The sequence below is a fragment of the Globicephala melas genome, chromosome 10 (genome assembly GCF_963455315.2).
Source record: "Globicephala melas chromosome 10, mGloMel1.2, whole genome shotgun sequence".
Taxonomy (NCBI): Eukaryota; Metazoa; Chordata; class Mammalia; order Artiodactyla; family Delphinidae; genus Globicephala; species Globicephala melas.
In genome coordinates, this window is record NC_083323.1 from 63,558,218 (window position 1) to 63,575,524 (window position 17,307).

Sequence of the window (17,307 nt, forward strand, 5' to 3'; positions counted from 1 at the left end):
AGAATGGTAGCCTGGAAATGGGGAAAGAGTATCTACTCTGAAATTAAATGAACTTGGAGTTGAATACTGGCTCCATTCTTTTGACTATGTGGACTTAGAATCTTTCTGGGCCACAATCTCCTTATCAGTAAAATGGAGATAATGCCCATCTTATACTATTAGAAGAACAAGTAAAGTTAGGGCTTCCCAGGTGAGGCAGTGGTTGAGAATCCGCCTGCCAGTGCAGGGGACACGGGTTCGAGCCCTGGTCCAGGAAGATTCCACATGCCGTGGAGCAAATAAGCCCATGCGCCACAACTACTGAAGCCCATGCGCCTAGAGCCCATGAGCCACAACTACTGAGCCCGCGTGCCACAACTACTGAAGCCCGTGTGCCTAGAGCCCGGGCTCTACAACAAGAGAAGCCACCGCAGTAAGAAGCCCGCGCACCGCAACGAAGAGTAGCCCCCACTCGCCACAACTAGAGAGAAGCCCGCGTGCAGCAAGGAAGACCCAACGCAGCCAAAAATAGAAATAAATAAATTTATTTTTTTTTTAAAAAGTAATGTAAGTTAAGTGTCCAGCACAGAGTTGGGTACTAGGAGGTATCAATACTTAGTAAATAGCAACCGCAGCTCTCCACCTTTGGTCTGATTGTTAGCTCCACTCTGTGAGTGGATAGCCCTCCAGTGTTCACTTGGGTGAATTACACCCAACAGACCTGAGACAACTTTTCCATTCTCTCTGTGAGGTCCAAGTGTGCAGCTCAAAGACTGCAGAGTTCTAAGAGCAGAAATGTGCCTATCCCAGAGTTAATTTGGGCCTTTATGCTTGAGGCTCAGAGCTTTAGGATTATTTGGGCCTATCCTAGGCTCTGCTTCAGTAGAACTGAACACATTCAGAGAGAAAAACCAGAACTAAAGCTATGTGGGATTGAAACCAAAAAGCTGGTGATGGGAAAAAGGGAAGGAAAGAGGCATTAGTTACTTCCTGGTATCTATCTAAACCGTCCTAGAAGTTGCCAGAGTTTTTGTTTTTGTTTGGGAGGAAGGGGGGTAGAATTATGAACCATGTGACCAAAGAGAAACAAAGTGAAAGTACAATTTTGGGGGAAAAAATCTCATTGGAGGACTGAAAAGAGGAAACTAGGAGAAAGAAAGAACAAAACAGTATTAAGATAACCCAAACAACTGGCCAGATTCCAAACAGCAAAAGAGTGAAGAAGGCAAGTCCTATCTGGAATGTTGAGAAAACCAGGTGCCACGGCCCACGAGATACCATCCTTCCAGGAGGCCTTTGGAATCCATTGTGTGGGCTCATTTTGAGTTGCCACACTAACCAGGGTGTTGCCGCCTGGCCAGGGTTGCTAAAATGTCCTCCTAAACCTGGGATAGTCTCACACCGTGAATTGTCCCACCCTCACTGGGAAATACTAGGCTGCTCCTGTAACTTAACTTTTAGTTTGTCCACCCGTAAAATAGGGCTAATAATCTATCTCAAAGATTTTCTGTAAAAACGCTTTTCCATAAACGGTATTTATAGTTGTCACTGTAGTTGCCGGTTATAATTACGTGCTATCTAAGGAAGGCCTTAAATTTCTCCGTTGTAAGCCACAGGCCATGATGTCATTAACTACAGTTTCTAGGAAAACCAGCATATTCCAGGAGGACTGCGCTCGCGGAGAGAAAAACCTTTTGAGAACAGCCGGCCCACGAAAAACTTCCTCCCGCAGACTCAAATGTTTGGCGAACCACATTGCCCAGCGGCCCCCGCGGCCAGGGGCCGACGCTCTCACCGTGTATTCTGGGATTGGTAGTTTTCAGGTGCTCGCTCTCGGCCCGCGCTGCTCAGCACCAGGAACTCGCCTTCCCAGCTTGCCGCGCGGCCTGGGGAGCAGCCCGGCGACCAGGAAATGGGGAAGATGGCGACTGCTCGGCGACGTTGAGGCCGCGTTGGGCGGTTCGGACTCAAGAGTGGTGAGTCTCGGGCGATGGAAGCGTTTTCCAGCAGCTTGCAGAGAAGGCGAGAGTGAGGGCACAGCGGTGGCTCTTGTCTCCGGGATAAGACGGGAAGAACGCCTCAGGGAAGGGGCACGAGCTTGGAAAGCTCTGGCGGGCAGGAGCGAAAGGGCGCGGGCCCCAGCGGGAGTGTTGGCTCCTGGGGGCACAGGGCAGGTCCCTGGACGATGTTCCAGGTCAGACCTTTTCCCACGCGCACAGCACCTGTGATACCCTCAGTCCGACTTTATTCCTTCATGTTTCGAGTAGCCCTTGCTTCAGCCGAACTGAAACTCTGGTTTTTCTCCCAGAACCAGTCATGCTTTCCCGCCTCTGCGCCTCCTGTATTATTTCTTTTTCCGGGAATGACTTCTTCCTGGCACCTTCAGTTATACATCTTCAGATTCTACCTATATTTCAGTGCTCAAGAGCTACTTTCTCTACAGTCTTTCCAAATTCCCTTTTACAAGTGAAAGTAAACTTCTTCTTTGAACTCCTGCAATAATTCATTTGAGCCTGCATCTTGCTATGTGTCTCATAACCCTCTATTGTTTTGTAAGCTTCCTGTGGACAGGATCTTCCTGATTTCCTTTTGTAACTCACACAGCGCCTAGCGTGGTGCCTTGCATACAGTGGATGCTTGATTAGTACATAGTTCATTGAATGAAAAAAAGACTCTGCCCCTGCCCTACAAGAACTGAGGAACTCAAAGATGTGGAGGTTTGTGATAAGTGGAACCTATAATAAAAGTTTCCTACGTTTACTTTCTTCTTATTTGCACTTCTCATTCTCTTCTAAGCTCACTCCACTCAGCCTTCTACTCCCTCCATGCCACTGAAACAGCTCTTGTCAAAGGTCGCCAAGCCATCTCTGTTTTTCCAAATGCAAGGGTCACTGCTTTATCTTCTAGTCTTTCTCCACTTGACACAGGTAACCCCTCCCTCCTTGAAACACATTTTTGACTTCTGTGTTGCCGTACTTTACCATTTTTTCTTATTTCTCACTGGCTGTTGTTTCTTTCCAGTTTTTCCCTCTGGCTCCTCCTGTGCCTGACTTCTAAATGTTACAGTGTTCCGGAGGTCAATCCTGGGTCCTCCTCTAATTTCTTCTTTAACTAGAATGCCTACTTAGGTAATATCACTTAGCGTCCCATGGCTTTAAAAGCAATCTATATATTGATAACTCAAGTTACTGTCTCCACACTCTCTCTTGAGTTGCAGAATTACATTTTCAACTGCCTTTCTGGAATCTCCACTTGGTTTTCTTATTGACATCTTACACTCAACATGGTCAAAATGAAACTTTTGATTTCTTCTAAGTCTTTTCCTTCCCCAGTCTCCTCTGGTCACTAATGGCACTGTGAACCATTTAACCAGTTGGTCAGACCGTAAATTTAGGAGTTACATCTGTCTCTCCTCTTTGTTTCCTCCCTTCATCAGTAAGTCCTATCAGCTCTGCCTTCAAAATGTACCCTGAAGCCCTCTACTTCTTTTCATCTCCATTGCCACTTTCCTAGAACAAGCCACTGTCATCTCTTGTGTAGACTACTGTAATAGCATTCTCAGTGGTTCTGTGTCCACTGTTGCCTCCCTACCGTATGTTTTCTTGCAAGTCACCAAAGTAATTCTTTGAAAATGTAAAATAAGACCACATCACTTCCTGTTTATCACCTTTCTAAGGTTCCCACTGCAGTTAGATTAAAATCCAAGTTCCTTTACCCTGGCCTGAAACACATTTCCATGATCTCACCCCTGCCTACCTCCCTGAACTCATCGCGAATCAGTCTTCCCCCTTGGTCACTGCCACTGAGCCACATGAGTCTATTTGTTTTGGCCCTGCTGTGCAGCCTGCGGGATCTTAGTTCCCTGACCAGGGATCAGACCATGCCCCAGCAGTGAAAGTGTTGAATCCTAACCGCTGAACCGCCAAGGAATTCCTCACACGAATCTATTTTATTTTTTTTACTTATTTTTTATTTTTATTTTTGGTTGCGGTGGGTCTTCGTTGCGGCATGCAGGATCTTCGTTGCGGCACGTGGGCTTCTCTCTAGTTGTGGTGCACGGGCTCCAGAGCGCGTGGGCTCTGTAGTTTGCGGCACACGTGCTCTCTAGTTGAGGCGTGCGGGCTCAGTAGTTGTGGCGCACGGGCTTAGTTGCCCCGCAGCATGTGGGATCTTAGTTCCCCGATCAGGGATCGAACCCTTGTCCCCTGCATTGCAGGGCAGATTCTTTACCACTGGACCACCAGGGAAGTCCCACACGAGTCTATTTTTAATTGGCAAACATGCTAAGCTAGTTCTTGCCCCAGTGCCTTACTGTCCCTTCTGCCCAATAAATTCTTCCTCTGATTTTTGCAGACTCTATTTCCCATCATTCAAGTCTCAGCTTACATGTCATCTAAAAAATTCTTTCCAGAGCCTTCTATCTCTTGTTCATACTGCTCCCCATCATGTCACCCTGTTTTACTCTCTTCATTAGCACTCATTACTGTTTGAAATTCTCTTATCTTTCTGCCTAACTGTTGTCTGCTTCACTGGAATTTAAGCATTATGAGATCAGAGACTTTGTTTTGTTTACTGCTGTACCTCTAGTACGCAGAATAGTTTCTGGCACCTACCAGGTACTCAGTGAATATTTGTCGAAAGAATGCTGATGCCCAGGATGCTTTATAGAGAAGATGGCCTTTCCTCTGGATTGTTTTCTTTTTTTCTTTAATAGAAGAGGGCTATTTTATTTTATTTATTTTTATTTTTGGCTGCGTTGGGTCTTCGTTGCGGTGCGCGGGCTTCTTCTTGAGGTGAAGCATGGGCTAGAGCACGGGCTCTAGGCTCATGGATTTCAGTAGCTGTGGCTTGCGGTCTCTAGAGCACAGGCTCAGTAGTTGTGGCCCATGGGCTTAGTTGCTCTGTGGCATGTGGGATCTTCCCAGACCAGGGATTGAACCCGTATCCCCTGCGTTGGCAGGCGGATTCTTAACCGCTGTGCCACCAGGGAAGTCCCTGGATTGTTTTCTTAGGGCTATAAGTGGACGAGACATAAGTATAATTTCCATGTGATATGCATGACGTACTGGCAATTTTGAGGTAAAATGGGTTGTTTCCGCCTTTTGAAAGTGCTACTTGTTCATTTTTTTCTCTTCTTTACATACTCTCCCTTCTTAAAAATACATGGCAGGAATTACATGGGAAAGGGGGATCATAAGCTAAAGCTTAGGGAACTGTTATTTCCTTGGAACCATTTGGGGTTAAAGTAAGTTCTGAAAATATCCTGAGGCTTAGGGATGGTGGTGGTGATGGTGGAATAGAGGCAGATTCAGACTTGCTGTCTGAATTTAGCACCTGGCTGAAGAAAATTTTGTAGTCTGAAGGACAGTTGACAGTGTGGCATGGTGTTCAATGTCCCCTAGGCAGTATGGGGACAGAACAAATTCCTGCTCAAACTTTTCATGGAACTGGATCATAATCAAGGCTGTGAAAATCTGAGTAGGGAACATGAGTCAGAACGTCTGTGATCTCTAGTTTCTGGTACACTTCTTCCTCCCTCTTCCCCTCCTTCCCTCTCTCCATTCCTCCCTCCCTTATTTTAAATTCTAAAATAATTGTAGGAAGGAAGGAAGTCGTAAAACCAAAGTGTATGGAGTCCTATGTACCCTTCACAAAGTTTTTGCCATTGTATAACTAGAAATACATTTCTTTTAATCTGAGTAAAAGTGAGTTTCTCTATTTGAATTTAGGTTTCCTTGAGGTGCTGATCATAATCCCAAATCTCTAAGTTAAACTCCTTTGTTCTCTTTTGAGCTTTCTTTGTGAGCTCAAGAGAACTTATCTCCCTTAGATGTATATACGTTGACTGATCCTGGTGGGCTGGCAGACACAATAGACTCCTAAGATAAGCAAAACAAGATGTTTCTAGAGATAGCTAGTATACTATGCATTAACATTTCTTTTAATACTCTTGCAGTCTAATTATAAAAATAAGGTGTATTCATTGTATACTTTTGGAAATGAATATATACAAAAAGGAATCCCAGAGAAATAACATAGCATTAATGAATAAGAATGGGCCTCTGGAGCCAGACTGCCTAAAACTCTGACACTTAACACCCGTGTGTCCTTAGGCAAGTTACTTTATACATCTGAGCTTCAGCTTCTTCATCCGTAAAGCATGCATACCAATATATCTACCTCAGAGGGTTGTTTTGAGATTAAGTAAATTATTTGTAAAAAGTTTAGAGCAGTACCTAGTACATAATAAATACTCCTCTTACCCATGACAGATGGCAGGAGAGCTGGCTGATAAGAAGGACCGTGAGGCTTCACCTTCCAAGGAGGAAAGGAAGCGATCTCGGACTCCTGACAGAGAACGGGATAGAGACCGAGACCGGAAGTCTTCCCCATCTAAAGATAGGAAACGGCATCGTTCAAGGGAAAGGCGTCGAGGAGGCAGCCGTTCTCGTTCCCGTTCCCGTTCCAAGTCTACAGAAAGGTAAAGTAATTTTCTGTTTGTTACGTGAAAAGGGAGTGTACATTTCAAACTCCTTTATTCTTGGTTCCTCTGATGCCTCCATATTAGGGCATTAGTCTTTCATACATTTCTCTTAGTTCTTAAAGGTTAATAGGGAACTTGTAAGATGAAGGTCCAGATGATCAAGGAAGATAGTTCATCTGTTCACATAATCCATGGCCTATCATTGCCACTGATACTTAGCAGTACAGCTCTGAGCTCTTAGACCTTCTTAGAATTCCCTCATAACTTCTTGGGAAACACATTTTCCAATTTGTAAAATATTACTTTGGGGAGAAAAGAGCATGGGAACCTTCTTAGGGCTGCAGTGAAGCAGGATACTCAGGACTCAGGAAGTGTCATGTAATTTCCTAAATGTGGTGTCTTCAGAGAACGCCGGCACAAAGAACGAGAGCGAGATAAGGAGCGTGATCGGAATAAGAAGGACCGAGATCGGGATAAGGATGGGCACAGACGGGACCGCAAGCGATCCAGGTACCTGAGGGAGTGGGAGTGGGCTTTAGGGCAACACTCTGGTCGCTTCCTCTCTGCATCTCAGCTGGCTCAGCTTCGGGGGAAAGTAAATTTTCCATAGCGAATCCTATTGGCAGTTATAGTAGAACTGTCTTTTTTAGAAGGCACACACCTTCTTTAGAAAGGATAACCAGTTAGTGAAGTCACCACTTCTTGAGGGTCAGCTTGTTCTTAGAATTTAGTTTGAAAAGGTTACCACCCAACAAAACAGCTCCATCGGACCATTCAGTTTTCTAACCAGAATGTACAACATACATTTGTTGGGATAGCTTAATGCACCAGTATCTTGATCTCTTTGTTCTGGAAACTTTTTTTTTTTTTTAATTTGTTTCTTATTTATATTTTGGCTGCGTTGGGTCTTCATTGCTATGCGTGGGCTTTCTCTAGTTGCGGCGAGTGGGGGCTACTCTTCGTTGTGGTGCGCCGGCTTCTCATTGCGGTGGCGTCTCTTGTTGCAGAGCACGGGCTCTAGGTGTGTGGGCTTCAGTAGTTGTGGCACGCGGGCTCAGTAGCTGTGGCTCACAGGCTCTAGAGCGCAGGCTCAGTAGTTGTGGCGCATGAGCTTAGTTGCTCCGTGGCATGAGAGATCTTCCCGGACCAGGGCTCGAACCCATGTCCCCTGCATTGACAGGGAGATTTTTTTTTTTTTTTTTTTTGGTGGTACGTGGGCCTCTCACTGTTGTGGCCTCTCCCGTTGCGGAGCACAGGCTCCGGACGTTCAGGCTCCGGATGCTCAGGCTCAGTGGCCATGGCTCACAGGCCCAGCCGCTCTGCGGCATGTGGGATCTTCCCGGACCGGGGCACGAACCCATGTCCCCTGCATCGGCAGGCAGACTCTCAACCACTGCGCCACCAGGGAAGCCTCTGGCAGGCGGATTTTTAACCACTGCACCACCAGGGAAGCCCTGGAAACTTTCTATACAAAGTTTTTATTAGGCCCTGAATCTGTAGATTAGAATTCAGGGCAAAGAATAGAATTCTTGCAACAAACGCAGTGGGGTTGAGATCTCTTGCATATTAAGCTTATAGCAGGTGTGGGGAAAGATTGCTGGGGCTGGTAGGAAGGAGAGATGAGGAAAGGACATATATAGCAGTATCTGGGAAGGGTGTATGTGGGTGGCCATGTCGGCTAAATTTATTGTGTATTCTCAAGTAATGCAGGATTTTTTTTTTCTACTGACATGCATATGCTGTTTGGAGGAAATAATTTTTTAATCAAAATATAGTTGATTTACAATATGGGGTTAGTTTCAGTTGTATAGCAAAGTGATCCAGTTTCGCGTATATATATATATATATATATATACACACACACACACACACACACACGCACACACACGCACACACGTGTATATTTTCTGGTTTTTTTCTATTATAGGATATTACAGGATATTGAATATAGTTTCCTGTGCTATACAGTAAATTCTTTTTTTTAAGAAATTTTTTAATTGTATGTTTTTTATTTTTAAAAAAGTTTAATTTATTTATTTTTGGCTGCGTTGGGTCTTCGTTGCTGTGCGCGGGCTTTCTCTAATTGCGGCGAGCGGGGTCTACTCTTTGTTGTGGTACATAGGCTTCTCATTGCCGTGGCTTCTCGTTGTGGAGCACGGGCTCTAGACGCACGGGCTTCAGTAATTGTGGCACGCAGCCTCAGTAGTTGTGGTTCGCGGGTTCTAGAGCACAGGCTCAGTAGTTGTGGCTCGTGGGCTCTAGAGCACAGGCTCAGTAGTTGTAGTGCACGGGCTTAGTTGCTCCGCGGCATGTGACAGCTTCCCGGATCAGAGCTCGAACCCATGTCCCCTGCATTGGCAGGCAGATTCTTAACCACTGTGCCACCAGGGAAGTCCCTACAGTAAATTCTTGTTGTTTATTTTATATATAGTCATGTGTATCTGTTAATCCCATACTCCTAATTTAGCCTTCCACGCCCCCCTTCCCCTTTGGTAACCATAAGTTTGTTTTCTGTGTCTGTGAGTTTGTTTCTGTTTTGTAAATAATTCATTTGTATTATTTTTTAGATTCCACGTATAAGTGATACCATATATTTGTCTTTCTCTGTCTGGCTTCACTCAGTGTGATAATCTCTAGGTCCATCCATGTTGCTGCAAATGGTAATATTTCCTTCTTTTTTATGGCTGAGTAATATTTGGAGGAAATAATTTTTGATATCAGTAGTGAAGATCCACCTCCCAGAAGAGAATAGTCTCAGAAAAGGAGATTCAGGTAGAATGGGGCCAAGATAGGGTCATTGTTAGGTTTCAGAGCAGGCAGAGTGACCAGGTCTGCAAAAGGAGCTTCAGGACATGTTGGATGACCGTGGGCCAGTCTTGCTGAGTCGTGGGAAAACTTCCATCCTCTTTTGGCGAGCTCAGTCTGAGCCTCATCCAGGGGCTAGGCTAAGAGTGATCCATATCACTTTTCCTGTTCCTTTGCCTTTAAGTTTATCTCCTGGCCGAGGAAAAGATTTTAAATCTCGGAAAGACAGAGACTCTAGGAAGGATGAAGAGGATGAACATGGTGATAAGAAGCCTAAGGTAAAAAGGGGAAGGATTTTTTTCCTCATCTTCCTCTTCAGTTCAAGCCCAACTTTGTTCTTCATAGGGAGAGAGCCTCTATGGACTGAAGTCCTGTGTTTTATCTTCAGGCCCAGCCATTATCCCTGGAGGAACTTCTGGCCAAGAAAAAGGCTGAGGAAGAAGCTGAGGCTAAGGTAAGAGCTTGAAGGTCTGTATTAGTTGGCTGGGGCTGCCATGACAGAACACACGGACTGAGTGACTTAAACAACAAAAATTTATTTTCTCACAGTTCTGGAGGTTAGAAGTCTGAGATCAGATGGGGTTGTTTCTTCTGAGGCTTCTCTCCTTGGCTTGTAGATGGATGTCTTTTCCATATTCACATGCTCTTCCCTCTGTGTGTGTATGCTCCTGGTATCTCTGTGTGTCCAAATTTTCTCTTTTTATAAGGACACAGTCAGATTGGTTTAGGACCCAACCTTGGAGCCTCAGGTTACCTTAATCACCTCTTTAAAGGCTCTGTCTCCAAATACAGTCACATTCTGAGGTACTGGAGGCTAGGGCTTCAACATGTGAATTTTGAGGGAGACACAGTTTAGCCCGTAACAGGGTCCTGGGCCTATTTATGTTTTCCTTAACATGTTTAATGCCTGAGCAAATATTTTTGGGCTCCCTGCCATCTTGCCATCAGTGGTGTGATTATACCCTGTTCCTAGATCATTGTTTACAGTTGTAATCTGTTTTGTAGCCCAAGTTCCTCTCCAAAGCAGAACGAGAGGCTGAAGCCCTAAAGCGACGGCAGCAGGAGGTGGAGGAGCGGCAGAGGATGCTTGAGGAAGAGAGGAAGAAAAGGAAACAGTTCCAAGACTTGGGCAGGAAAATGTTGGGTTCGTTTTCTTACCCTGTGGCCCCTAGACAGGGTAGGGAAGGGTGGGAATGGGATTGTGGTGTAACTTAGGAGAGCTAGAAAGCTATTTGCTCTGAGTTTGGAAGAAGGAAGGATGGGGCAAGTTTCTGAGAAAAATATCTTTCTGTTAGGTCTCCATTTCCCTTGTATCATAAATCTCCCCCCCCCCATTTTTTTACGCATTTGGTGTCTGTTGTCTGGATCTCCTCCATGCCCTCTTTTTTCTTCCACTGAGTTCTTCTGCAGCTTTGCTTTCTTTGGTCTACAGAAGACCCTCAGGAACGGGAACGTCGGGAACGCAGGGAGAGGATGGAGCGGGAGACCAATGGAAACGAGGATGAGGAAGGGCGGCAGAAAATCCGGGAGGAGAAGGATAAGAGCAAGGAACTGCATGCCATTAAGGTGCAGGCCTCAGCTCTGTCTTCGTGGCCCCACGCTCCTCACACACTAAGGAGGCTTGCTTGTTGGGCCAGTCTGATCTCTGTATATGAGGTTTGGGCCTCCCGTTTGATGGGCTTTGTGTTCTGTGCCCGGGCAGGAGCGTTACCTGGGTGGCATCAAGAAGCGGCGCCGGACGAGGCATCTCAATGACCGCAAGTTTGTCTTTGAGTGGGATGCATCTGAGGACACTTCCATTGACTACAACCCCCTGTGAGTGTCTTCAGGCCTCAGTGCTAGGTCTTTTAAACTAGGCAGTTGCTAGAGAGAACCAGTGACTACAGAGATAGAAGTAAGATAGGCTGGGATGAGGAGATGGGTAAAATAGTAGTTAGCCAGCCCTCTGGGCGATGAAGGCCCCTGGCTGGAAGGGGAACTGGTAATGTTGGTAGTCTGCACCTCCATCCTTGTGCTTAGCAGCTCCTTCTCTTTTCCTCTTCCTCTTCTCAATCCCAGGTACAAAGAACGGCACCAGGTGCAGTTGTTGGGGCGAGGCTTCATTGCAGGCATTGACCTAAAGCAGCAGAAACGAGAGCAGTCACGTTTCTATGGAGACCTAATGGAGAAGAGGCGGACGCTGGAAGAAAAGGAGCAGGAGGAGTGAGTGGGCAGGGCTGCAGGTGGTTGGGCAGAGCCGAGTCTACAGGAAGGAGATGGAGGATACGAACCCCTTCATTCCCCATGTCCTGCTCCAGGGCAAGACTCCGCAAACTTCGTAAGAAGGAAGCCAAGCAACGCTGGGATGATAGGCATTGGTCCCAGAAGAAGTTGGATGAGATGACAGACAGGGACTGGCGGATCTTCCGTGAGGACTACAGCATCACCACCAAAGGTGGCAAGATCCCCAATCCCATCCGATCCTGGAAAGACTCTTCTCTGCCTCCACACATCTTGGAGGTCATCGATAAGTGTGGCTACAAGGTATGAAGGAGCAGATTGGACCAGAAGGCCTTACGTGTTCCCAGATTCTAGGGGGTACGGATTTAATTTGAGAACAGAGAACTTTGTTCCTAGACTGTTCGGTGCCTTCTCTGCCAGTGGGCACCAAGGTGACGTCTCTCAGTTTCTGGTGGAAGTATTGTTTGTTGATTGTGTTTCTTCTCGGGTCCCATTCCTGTTCACTGTGCTTGGTGTCCTCCCATTGTGCTAGCATATGTGCCCACTCTGTCAGCAGCAGCCGCCCAGGTAGTATAATTTTGCCTGTACACGTTACTGTCTCTGGGTCACTACAGGAGCCGACACCTATCCAGCGTCAGGCAATTCCCATTGGGCTACAGAATCGTGACATCATTGGAGTGGCTGAGACTGGCAGCGGCAAGACAGCAGCCTTCCTCATCCCGTTGCTGGTCTGGATTACCACTCTCCCCAAAATTGACAGGTGACATCAGCTGACACCAGTTGGTGAAAATGGCGAATGAGCATTTGGTTTTCTTTTTAAGTCTATAATCAGAAGCCTTTAGTCTGGGTGATATTAGGGAATAATTGGATCATGATATCAAAGAAGTGTATGATTTTATTGCTGGCAAGGACCACTCCCTGGAGAGCTTGGCTATCCCGGCATCTGATTTTTAAGAGCAATTGTTACATTCTTTTCCCACCACCCTCCTCATTCCCTTTAGTTGCCCTTAAGAGTGACTTTGTCTTGCTCCTGTTTGTGGTTGGATGAGAACCAAAGCTCATGAAACTGTGGAATGCCCCATTTACCACAGGATCGAAGAGTCAGACCAGGGCCCTTATGCCATCATCCTGGCCCCCACTCGTGAGCTGGCTCAGCAGATTGAGGAAGAGACCATCAAGTTTGGGAAGCCGCTAGGCATCCGCACTGTGGCTGTCATTGGCGGCATCTCCAGAGAAGACCAGGGCTTCAGGCTGCGCATGGGTTGTGAGGTTTGTTCACCTAGCCAGCAGCCAGCCCGCCATTTGGGAGGGCTCTCTGTCTGGGGGCTCTGTTTCTAGTTTCTGCCATAGATGTACAGTAAATGAAGAAAGGGGCTGGTATGTATGTATGTGCTGTTATTTATGGGGGACTTATGCACCAGGGATTGTACTCTGTATATCATTAATTCTCACAACCACCTTAAAGAGAATAGATAACGGTATTTCCATTTTACAGGTGAAGCTGAGAATCAGGTTAATAACTTGCCCAAAGTCACAGCTGGTGATGGGCAGAGCTGAGATTCATATGTGAAGGCTGTGCTCTTAATCGCTCTGAAAGACCATGTCGTTGATTTTGTGTTGCCTTCTTCTTAGGGTAGGGGAGGAGAGCTTTTTACGAGAAGTCTGCTGTAGGAATCAAGTCTTCTGCAGGCTTCTTAGTGTAATCCCTTTATCCAACCCCCTCCATAGTATCGCTTAGTCTCTCTTCCGTCGAAGAAAGTTCTGTTGATGTTGCCTCTTCTGTCTAATCCCTGGACCTTACTCAGAGACCCCATTCATTCCTGAAAAAAATCCAAGGTAGCAACAAGTGATTTCATGCCACTTCTCAGGAACTTTCACTACCAAACATAACTGGAGGTTGAGGTCAAAGTTCCTTAGCATTGGGGATCTATTGGGTGGATAGTTCACAGAAGAGAGAAGAAAGGGGTACCTGCTGGGGCCACACATGATTCCACTGTACCCCCCAGATAGTGATTGCTACTCCAGGACGTCTGATTGATGTGCTGGAGAACCGCTACCTGGTGCTGAGCCGCTGTACCTATGTGGTTCTGGATGAGGCAGACAGGATGATTGATATGGGCTTCGAGCCAGACGTCCAGAAGATCCTGGAGCACATGCCTGTCAGCAACCAGAAGCCGGACACGGATGAGGCCGAGGACCCTGAGAAGATGTTGGCCAACTTCGAGTCAGGAAAACATAAGTACCGCCAAGTAAGGCTGCTTCCCTAGGCTGGGAAAAGTTGGGCAAGTTGCCAGACCTGCTCCAGGGCCCTTCTTGCCCTAGGCAAGTGCATGTTTCCAGAATGGTGAGGCATGGCTCCCCATGTACAGTCCTCTCACAGTCCTAGCAGTGTAGCCTCTTAGCCCTGGAAAAATGATTCCAAACAGTCATGCTACTGCCCGCCACAGGTGCTGGCAAATGCTCTCAGCCCTTCCTGTTAGCATAAGATGTAAAGTACTCTGCTGAACAGGCACTGAGGAAAAGAAGTGGGAAGGCAAAGGACAGTTCTCTCTCTGTCAGGCACTACTTCTGTCAAAACTCACACCATGGCTCATTTTCTGTTCTGCAGCTTGGGTTGCGCTGCCTGTGCTGATGGTGGGATGTGTGATGTGTCTGCCTGGGCCCAGCGCTGAACCTCTTGTTTTCATAGACAGTCATGTTCACGGCCACCATGCCCCCAGCGGTGGAGCGTCTGGCCCGGAGCTATCTTCGGCGACCTGCTGTGGTGTACATTGGCTCTGCCGGCAAGCCCCACGAACGTGTGGAACAGAAGGTCTTCCTCATGTCAGAGTCTGAAAAGAGGTATGGGGGCAGCTGAGCCAGGGGAAACAGAATGGAGAAGAGGCTTTTTTTAGTGCGAGTGGTGGCTGGAGGGCGACTGTTCTGCCGTGTTGAAGAGCTGGGCATTGGAGATCCTGGAATTGGTGTTTGTAGATCAGTGTTGGGCATTTCACTTGGAGTGGAGGGTAGTATGCATCTCATTTTTCTCTTCCTCTTCTCTCCAGGAAAAAGCTGCTGGCAATCTTGGAGCAAGGCTTTGATCCCCCCATCATCATTTTTGTCAACCAGAAGAAGGGCTGTGATGTTTTGGCCAAATCCCTGGAGAAGATGGGGGTGTGTCTGGGGAGGGAGAGCAATGCCTGGTCTCTGGTGCTGCTTTCTGAAACTAGACGGGCCCCCTAGGCTTCTGCTTTCAGTGCTTACCTACTCTGGAACCTCTCCAACATTTAACAAGCCAGGGTCAGAGGGAAAAGGGTGGTTGATGGGGATAAAGAGGACTTGGTCGATTGCTGTGACTCCCTGTCCATTCCAGCAGTGCCAGCCACAGCTGCCTTGGGTCTTCCTCCAAGTGTGCTGGGGCCAGGGAGAGGTTACGAGACACATCCTGGCAGGATCTGAGGATATGGAGTAGAGTGGGTCAAAGTGTTTCGTGTTTATTTATGTTTGGGAGAGAGGATGGTGTTGTCAGGAGGGAGATGTTAGTGATGAGTGTCCTTTACTCCTGATACTGGCGTTGGAGGGGAAGGGTGTGTCCTTTCCACTCAGGCTTAAACTTCCTTAAATTTCTTGGTCCCTGCTTTCCACCCTCATCTCTTACCCTCATTCTCTCTTTCACTACTTCTCATCTGTTTGGCTCCACATCTCACCCCTGATTGCTTTACCTTTGACCTTGCCCTGTCTGTGTCTCCCCTCACCACCACCCCCAATCTCTCCTATCCCTTTCTTCAGCTCATCTGTTCTCTCCTTACTTCAGTTGCCCTTGTTCTCTTCTGCCTCCTTCCCCTTTCCATCTCCCTTGCTGCTCTCTGCAACCCTCCCTCCTCCCAGTCCACTCCCTCCTAACTTCTGTCTTTCCATGATCCCATTGCTCTTTCTTCACCTCACCATTCTTCCAACAGTACAATGCTTGTACGCTGCATGGTGGAAAAGGCCAGGAGCAGCGAGAGTTTGCACTATCCAACCTCAAGGCTGGGGCCAAGGATATTTTGGTGGCTACAGATGTGGCGGGTCGTGGTATCGACATCCAAGATGTGTCTATGGTTGTCAACTATGATATGGCCAAAAACATTGAAGGTAAGTGCAGGGGAAAGCAGCTTCAATCCAGGTAAAGGGAGATTCCTTGCCCGTTTCTCCTCGAATAGCTCCACTGAGGAGGCTCCTGCTGTCAAGTCTCACAGCTCTGAGCCTAGGGCTGCTTGTCCCAGTGAGAAGAGCTCCTGCCCTGTATCTCTCTTGGGTGTGTTGTCCCAGCTCCTGGGATTGCACTCTGTCTTCTGGGTATGGAGAAGAACGGAGCTGGGCCACTCCGTCTTAACGTGGTAGGATGGCCACCATCAGCAGTGCTAGCGGGCAGAGCACCGTGGGCACTGCAGATTCAGGCAGCGCGAGCTGTGTTTACTGCCCTCAGAGGTGTGGTGGCAAGGATGAAGCCTTTAGAAGTGGAGGCTTCACGCACTGCTCACGAGGGCATCTGGCCTGGCGCCCTGAGTGACATTCCTCCCCCTCCTCAGATTATATCCACCGCATTGGCCGCACGGGACGAGCAGGCAAGAGTGGTGTGGCCATCACCTTCCTCACCAAAGAGGACTCTGCTGTGTTCTATGAGCTGAAGCAAGCCATCCTGGAGAGCCCGGTGTCCTCCTGCCCCCCAGAGCTGGCCAACCACCCCGATGCCCAGCACAAGCCGGGCACCATCCTCACCAAGAAGCGCCGGGAGGAGACCATCTTTGCCTGACACAGCACTCTCCCTGCGGTTCGAGGCTGCGCCCTGGAGCCTGTTCTTCAGGACCCTCACGTCTCTTCCCAGGTCCGCACTATTATGGGGGCTTAGGAAACAATCAGACTCCCTGGCCCAGACCCTCAGTTCTGAAGGCCTGAGTGTGGGGCTGTAAGAGGAGAGGAAGCTAGGAGGCAAGGAGAACAAATTACCCTAGGTTTTGGCCCAGCCCTGCCCCTCCGGCGGGCTTTGGGATTGCATTGGGCCATCAGCTCTTGCCAGGTATGGGGGCAGCCAATTGGCACTGCCTCCTAGACTGAACAAACCTGGCTGCCGGGCTGGGACTTCTTCGGCACAGACGTGACTGTGTAAGCTGCAGCACCATCGTTGCCCTAGGTGACCCAGGGGATCTGGCACTGAGGAGTATGGATCTTGGACTCTTATTGTCATTTTGACAGCTGTTTGCCCTTTCGGATTATCAAACAAGTGGAGAGCCTTGCTTAGAGTTGTGCACGGCCCCTGTGCCGAGGGGTACTGTGCACTCTAGGCATCCCTCACCCGGGGAATTTTTTAGCAGGTGTGGGGATGGGGAGCTGGCTGAGTCCTTGAAGTCAGAGTGAACTTTCTGTTTTCTATTCTCTGAGAAGAGTTTGTATGTTCTGAGAATAAATACACAAATATTAAGGCTGTGTCTTAGTTCTAGCTAAACTCATCTCCCAGGTCCTCCCTGGTACCACAGAAGACCAGGAGGACAGCATTGGACACAGTGGATTCACTTGGGAGATGAAAGAAAATCAACATTCAAAGAAGAGCCTAGGGTCTGAGCTGATAGTTTAAGTCTATAGGAGGTGCCTGAGGGGAGATGGAAAGGGCACCGACAGCAGGACCGCGATGCATGTTGCCTCCCCTGCTCTGGCTTCACAGAACTTGAAGCTCTGGCCTGGACACCCTCCAGGGAGCTTTGCACAAGGGTGAGAAAGGAAAGCAGTTGTGAAACTTTGGCAGGTGAAGCAGTCAGAACCACTCTCCCGCCCTGGTGCAGTGTGCTTGACACCAAGTCTTC

General features: G+C 47.8%; 1 protein-coding gene across 1 annotated transcript; it reads left to right on the plus strand.

Annotated features, from left to right (window-relative positions):
* The first annotated feature begins 1,851 nt into the window (after positions 1-1,851).
* Positions 1,852-16,922, plus strand: DDX23 (DEAD-box helicase 23). Its single transcript, XM_030835225.3, has 17 exons — positions 1,852-1,955; positions 6,252-6,460; positions 6,869-6,973; positions 9,453-9,546; positions 9,657-9,722; positions 10,274-10,412; positions 10,701-10,834; positions 10,971-11,083; positions 11,327-11,470; positions 11,566-11,791; positions 12,103-12,248; positions 12,580-12,757; positions 13,495-13,737; positions 14,178-14,329; positions 14,533-14,641; positions 15,427-15,601; positions 16,039-16,922. Exons 2-17 carry the CDS (start codon positions 6,252-6,254, stop codon positions 16,260-16,262), a joined length of 2,457 nt encoding a protein of 818 aa, XP_030691085.1. The 5' UTR covers positions 1,852-1,955; the 3' UTR covers positions 16,263-16,922.
* The last annotated feature ends 385 nt before the right edge of the window (positions 16,923-17,307 follow it).